At 46.4% G+C, this 7,456-nt stretch overlaps 1 protein-coding gene across 1 annotated transcript; it reads right to left on the reverse strand.

Moving 5' to 3' along the window:
• Positions 1–336: 336 nt before the first annotated feature.
• On the reverse strand, positions 337–2,202 carry skor1b (SKI family transcriptional corepressor 1b). Its single transcript, XM_039016993.1, has one exon. The coding sequence runs from the start codon at positions 2,200–2,202 to the stop codon at positions 337–339; it is 1,866 nt and encodes a 621-aa protein (XP_038872921.1).
• Positions 2,203–7,456: the final 5,254 nt, after the last annotated feature.

The raw sequence follows: 7,456 nt of genomic DNA on the forward strand, positions 1-7,456 counted from the left end.
TTGTCTGTCTGGTAATTCGTTGCTGAACCAAAAGCATATGGACTGCTCCTGTCCGGCGAATACACCTAGATACATCGGATAATGAGGATAATTGGTCAATAATGCTCTGTGACATTTGGGACAAATTCTCCTATTGGACAGTGTTTTTGAACGGCCTTTTATTCTCTGCTATTCACACAGACAAAACAAACATGCGCATAAAAGTGAGAAATACGCCCAATGTGTGTGTAAAAGCAAGAGGATGATGATTGTTTAATGAATCAATGAATTAATCACAATTAAATAGTATCTTCCTTAGTATGTATATAGCCATCTAATAGAATGAGCCGGACCATATCAATCACTCACTTCATCAAAAGACGTGATGTTATTGCAGTCCGGCAGCTGTTTGCCCTGTCTATCTCTATTTGAAGACAGCTCCACCTGTAAAGGTCGGTTCATTCTCTGTGAGTCGACCACAGCGGCCTGCTCTGGCTCAGGTATGGATTCCAGGCCGTTTGGTGAACCTGCACCGCGCGTCAGGCTTAGAACAGGGACAGGAGGGCTCCTGCAGTCCTCAATGGAGTGCGGAAGTGACTCCTCATCCTCCTGTGACTTATTGGTCTCCACGTCCACATCTGTCTCGCCAACGCTCTCCACGCTGCCTGGCGACAAGGACCTGTAGCTCGAGCTCTCGCTCAGGAAATCAGGTGACAGATACCCAGCTCGAGCCCCGTTGTACTTCCCCCGGTTACCGTACAGTTTGGCTATACTCTCCGCGTCTTTGATGACGGGTCTGAATGCGGAGACATAGCTAATCTTCCGGGGCAGAACAGGCATTTTACCGTCCATTGACCTCGCCTCATCCCCGGACTTGTCATCCTCATTCCGGGTGGACTGAGTGCTGGAGCACCGCTCACTATCCCCCAGGCTGTCCTTTGGTGCTTTGCTATTTCTGTCACCCTGCTCGGATGAGTCCAGCTCACTCTGTCTAGCGCACAGGACCTCCGATGGCTGTTTGGGCTGGGCCTGGTGCTGTGGCTGGGGGTGGGCCTGGTGCTGGGCCTGGTGCTGTGGCTGGGGCTGGGGGAAGGACGGTATGGGCAGGCCGTCTACAGTAGGCCAGAACATGGGGAAAGAGTGGTAGGCGCTGTCCTTGGTGCGCGGCCAGGAGAAGACGCCAGAGAGGTGGGCTTTATTCGGTTCCCCCATCACACCACTGTCATCCTTCTTCTGACACAACCCGAAGGCCGGAAACCCGTATGGGTGTGGGAAGAGAGGTGGAGGGATCTTCACGTTCTGCAACATCCCGTAGCTTTTGCTGGGCACCGGGATAATGGGATAGCTGCGCGTGATGCTCGCCATACTCCCCATGCCTCCCCGGTTGTCCTCGCAGCGGAGGATTTTAGGGGGGATCTCCGGCGAGTCTCTCCGGAGCAGGTTGGAAGGTCCTTGGTGAGGTTTTAACAGAGAGGAACGTTCGGGCCCGTGGCGGTGCATGGGCAGCGTCCTCTTCCGGCTGCCCCCGTTGAACATGGCTTTGACGTCCTCCCACGCATGAGCTAAATCATCCGGTGAGCCCTTGTCGGTCAGTTTGAGGTGTCTCCTCCAGGAGTTAAAGTTAGCAGCGTCTGGCTGGGTATACTTGGATTCTGATGTTCGGTGAGAGTGAAATATGAACTTATTGGGAGAAAAATACATATTACAGAAAGAGCATTTGATGCACTTGGCTCGGGAGCTGTTGTACCTGGCTGGTATAAAGTTACCACGGCTCCCCCACGTGCACTCGTGGGAAACATCAAACGCGAAATTCTCCGGTAGTTTTGGAGGGTTGTGGGCTCCGATAAACGATTTACAAAGCCTCTCTGCTTCGCGCTTTGTGATCATCCCGCAGCGCCTCGAGGAGATGGGCATGGCGCCCGCACGCCTCAGAATCTCCAGCTGGACCGGGGTGCATTGCACGCAGGTGATGCCCAGAGCCACGCGCCGGTTGTGGATCTCGTTATAGCTGTAGTTTTTCAGCAGAGTGTTGGAGATTTGCGCCAGGCACAGTCTCTCCTGGCCGTCCAGCACCAGGCAGACTATGGGTATTCCATACAGCGCGGTCTCGCTGACCTGGTTGGGTTTCAGGTTGGGGTTGAATGTTGGTCGGTTCTGTTTGGAGCTCGGTGGAGAGCAGCTGGAGTCCCGTACCACAGGTAACTGAGTAGGATTAGACTCCATCACTGGAAGTCTGCAGAAGACAGAAAAACAGTTATTATCATTATAATGAAAATGTTTGTTGTTTATTTTCGTTTTTAACCAATGAAAGCTAATTTATAAACAATCCTTATCCTCTTTCCAGATTCAAAAACATCAACAGTATTGTTATAACATTGATTAGCCTCCAACAACAGCAAATAATAATATTATTATTCTATTTATATTATTATTAATAATAACACTATCCCTTATCGTAATAATGATCCAATAGACTTAATTAACCCATACTAATCATAAACAGGCTAGTAAACATGTTTGTTTACTTAAATGCAATAGGCTAAATAATAAGAATTTCACGAGAAAGGTTTTGTGGTTCCTCCGGATTTAAAAAAAATGCCTATTTTCTCCTTTGAATATTGGTCTATTAACCGCTTGCACAAGTCATTAACGGATGAGAGCTGGATTTAGCCCAGAGATGAGGAATATAGCTGAGCAGGGACAGCTAAGAGGCTAACACCGTACAGAGCAATAGGAGAATACACATTGAGCAATGCCAAGAAGCTTATTAACCAAGAGGATAGAACCTGTAAACACCTTTCTTTGTAAATACCAAGGTTCAGAACAAACAGTCACTGAAAAGAGATAGAATTAAGATGTTTCAAGTAAATATTCGTTTAATTTTCGATGAAGTGACATGTAAGATTCACTTTTAATTCCGCATGAGATATATAATGCAGTTGATACTATCTAATTTTACAAAAGGCCATCCAATGAGCACGCAGATTAGTATCGCTGATTGCGTCAATATATTGATTGTTGTATGAAATTAAATGTATGGTTCTGAATGTACCCCAATGCATTAAGAATGTATGGTTCTGAATGTACCCTAATGCATTAAGAATGTATGGTTCTGAATGTACCCCAATGCATTAAGAATGTATGGTTCTGAATGTACCCTAATGCATTAAGAATGTATGGTTCTGAATGTACCCTAATGCATTAAGAATGTATGGTTCTGAATGTACCCCAATGCATTAAGAATGTATGGTTCTGAATGTACCCCAATGCATTAAGAATGTATGGTTCTGAATGTACCCTAATGCATTAAGAATGTATGGTTCTGAATGTACCCCAATGCATTAAGAATGTATGGTTCTGAATGTACCCTAATGCATTAAGAATGTATGGTTCTGAATGTACCCCAATGCATTAAGAATGTATGGTTCTGAATGTACCCTAATGCATTAAGAATGTATGGTTCTGAATGTACCCCAATGCATTAGGAAATAATGTGATTTTCAATGACACAAAAAGGTAAAACGGATAAAACACGTTAATCCTTCCTTATTAAAGCGAAGCTTACCTTTTTGGACAGTGGAAAAACTAACAGTCCTTCTTTGTGCCAGCGACAGCAAAGCAGCTATACACTGTGGTAGCCTAATTACACAAAGAGCAACATTCACTCCGTATATTCCCGTTGTTGAAGCAAAAATAAGATCGACATTGAATTGTACTGGAAGGTTTCTCCAATAATTATGTACCTGCCTCTGACTGCCCTCACTCGAGCCAGACTCGCTCTCTCTCTGTGTGTGTGTGTGTGTGTGTGTGTGTGCGGTGTGTGTGTGTGTGCGGTGTGTAAAGACAGTGTCCACGAGGTAGAGCGGAGGAGCCACCTCCGCTACAAAGACATTTCCCGCGACGCAGATCAATTGACAGCTGAAATAATGGCAAGGCACACCCACTTAATGCCAGCATCTTTACATTAACCGTTTGCCTTCGCGATCAAAACTACCAGTGCTGTTCTAGGCCTGAGTACAATTTCGGCCCTGAATCATTTTCTATAAAATGTTAGGAGAAAGAGACAATAAAGACATACAGGGTTTGAACAATGATCATTACTGACTTGATGTCTTCCAACATTTATTTCAAGGTGAGTGGTACCTATGATTGATTGTCTCATATCCCCTCGCTCCACATATGACATTCGTTATTAACAGGAGGCAGCTGTGTAATAGTTTTAAGCAACAGTCTATGGAAAGTGGATGTGTTAGCTAATGACTGTCCTATTAGTGTCCTTTAATTATTTAAAACTCTTTATGCTGCGATCAATCACAGACGTTTCTCTCCTGCAGTCTCGTGATGAGAAATTGAAAGACAATATAAAAAAAATAATGTATTTATTATCATCATCAAAATAAATAAATAAACGAAACTAAAAAGCTAAGCAGCTCTTGAAATATTTGATATAAAAAACAAATTAGTTTATGAATAAGACCTCTGCCATTTAATCTAAATATTCTATTCCAATTTGTAGATTTTCTCAAATAGGCCTATTCACATCCATATCAATTGTACATAGGCCTATAGACTGAGTCCATGTTTAGCTTATTCATATATTTTATGTATACATTATCAACGGTCTCTGACATGCTACACGGTGTTCTAACCAGTATTTTATTTAACCTTTATTTATCTAGGCATGTCAGTTAAGAACAAATTCTTATTTTCAATGACAGTCTAGGAACAGTGGGTTAACTGCCTTGTTCAGGAGCAGAACGAAATCATTTTAACTTGTCAGCTCGGGGATTCAATCTTGCAACCTTTCGGTCACTAGTCCAACGCTCTAACCGCTAGGCTACCAGCTGGTTACTAGTCCAACACTCTAACCACTAGGCTACCTGCTGGTTACTAGTCCAACGCTCTAACCACTAGGCTACCTGCTGGTTACTAGTCCAACGCTCTAACCACTAGGCTACCTGCTGGTTACTAGTCCAACACTCTAACCACTAGGCTACCTGCTGGTTACTAGTCCAACACTCTAACCACTAGGCTACCTGCTGGTTACTAGTCCAACGCTCTAACCACTAGGCTACCTGCTGGTTACTAGTCCAACGCTCTAACCACTAGGCTACCTGCTGGTTACTAGTCCAACGCTCTAACCACTAGGCTACCTGCTGGTTACTAGTCCAACGCTCTAACCACTAGGCTACCTGCTGGTTACTAGTCCAACACCCTAACCACTAGGCTACCTGCTGGTTACTAGTCCAACGCTCTAACCACTAGGCTACCTGCTGGTTACTAGTCCAACGTTCTAACCACTAGGCTACCTGCTGGTTACTAGTCCAACGCTCTAACCACTAGGCTACCTGCTGGTTACTAGTCCAACGCTCTAACCACTAGGCTACCTGCTGGTTACTAGTCCAACGCTCTAACCACTAGGCTACCTGCTGGTTACTAGTCCAACGCTCTAACCACTAGGCTACCTGCTGGTTACTAGTCCAACGCTCTAACCACTAGGCTACCTGCTGGTTACTGGTCCAACGCTCTAACCACTAGGCTACCTGCTGGTTACTAGTCCAACGCTCTAACCACTAGGCTACCTGCTGGTTACTGGTCCAACGCTCTAACCACTAGGCTACCTGCTGGTTACTAGTCCAACGCTCTAACCACTAGGCTACCTGCTGGTTACTGGTCCAACGCTCTAACCACTAGGCTACCTGCTGGTTACTAGTCCAACGCTCTAACCACTAGGCTACCTGCTGGTTACTAGTCCAACGCTCTAACCACTAGGCTACCTGCTGGTTACTAGTCCAACGCTCTAACCACTAGGCTACCTGCTGGTTACTAGTCCAACGCTCTAACCACTAGTCTACCTGCTGGTTACTAGTCCAACGCTCTAACCACTAGGCTACCTGCTGGTTACTGGTCCAACACTCTAACCCATAGGCTACCTGCTGGTTACTAGTCCAACGCTCTAACCACTAGGCTACCTGCTGGTTACTAGTCCAACGCTCTAACCACTAGGCTACCTGCTGGTTACTAGTCCAACGCTCTAACCACTAGGCTACCTGCTGGTTACTAGTCCAACACTCTAACCACTAGGCTACCTGCTGGTTACTAGTCCAACGCTCTAACCACTAGGCTACCTGCTGGTTACTAGTCCAACACTCTAACCACTAGGCTACCTGCTGGTTACTAGTCCAACGCTCTAACCATTAGTCTACCTGCTGGTTACTAGTCCAACACTCTAACCACTAGGCACTCTAACCACTAGGCTACCTGCTGGTTACTAGTCCAACGCTCTAACCACTAGGCTACCTGCTGGTTACTAGTCCAACGCTCTAACCACTAGGCTACCTGCTGGTTACTAGTCCAACGCTCTAACCACTAGGCTACCTGCTGGTTACTAGTCCAACGCTCTAACCACTAGGCTACCTGCTGGTTACTAGTCCAACGCTCTAACCACTAGTCTACCTGCTGGTTACTAGTCCAACGCTCTAACCACTAGGCTACCTGCTGGTTACTAGTCCAACGCTCTAACCACTAGGCTACCTGCTGGTTACTAGTCCAACGCTCTAACCACTAGGCTACCTGCTGGTTACTAGTCCAACGTTCTAACCACTAGGCTACCTGCTGGTTACTAGTCCAACACTCTAACCACTAGGCTACCTGCTGGTTACTAGTCCAACGCTCTAACCATTAGTCTACCTGCTGGTTACTAGTCCAACACTCTAACCACTAGGCACTCTAACCACTAGGCTACCTGCTGGTTACTAGTCCAACGCTCTAACCACTAGGCTACCTGCTGGTTACTAGTCCAACGCTCTAACCACTAGGCTACCTGCTGGTTACTAGTCCAACGCTCTAACCACTAGGCTACCTGCTGGTTACTAGTCCAACGCTCTAACCACTAGGCTACCTGCTGGTTACTAGTCCAACGCTCTAACCACTAGTCTACCTGCTGGTTACTAGTCCAACGCTCTAACCACTAGGCTACCTGCTGGTTACTGGTCCAACGCTCTAACCACTAGGCTACCTGCTGGTTACTAGTCCAACGCTCTAACCACTAGGCTACCTGCTGGTTACTAGTCCAACGCTCTAACCACTAGGCTACCTGCTGGTTACTTGTCCAACGCTCTAACCACTAGGCTACCTGCTGGTTACTAGTCCAACGCTCTGACCACTAGGCTACCTGCTGGTTACTAGTCCAACGCTCTAACCACTAGGCTACCTGCTGGTTACTAGTCCAACGCTCTAACCACTAGGCTACCTGCTGGTTACTAGTCCAACGCTCTACCCACTAGGCTACCTGCTGGTTACTAGTCCAACGCTCTACCCACTAGGCTACCTGCTGGTTACTAGTCCAACGCTCTAACCACTAGGCTACCTGCTGGTTACTAGTCCAACGCTCTACCCACTAGGCTACCTGCTGGTTACTAGTCCAACGCTCTACCCACTAGGCTACCTGCTGGTTACTAGTCCAACGTTCTAACCA

The sequence above is a fragment of the Salvelinus namaycush genome, chromosome 21 (assembly GCF_016432855.1).
Source record: "Salvelinus namaycush isolate Seneca chromosome 21, SaNama_1.0, whole genome shotgun sequence".
Lineage (NCBI taxonomy): Eukaryota > Metazoa > Chordata > Actinopteri > Salmoniformes > Salmonidae > Salvelinus > Salvelinus namaycush.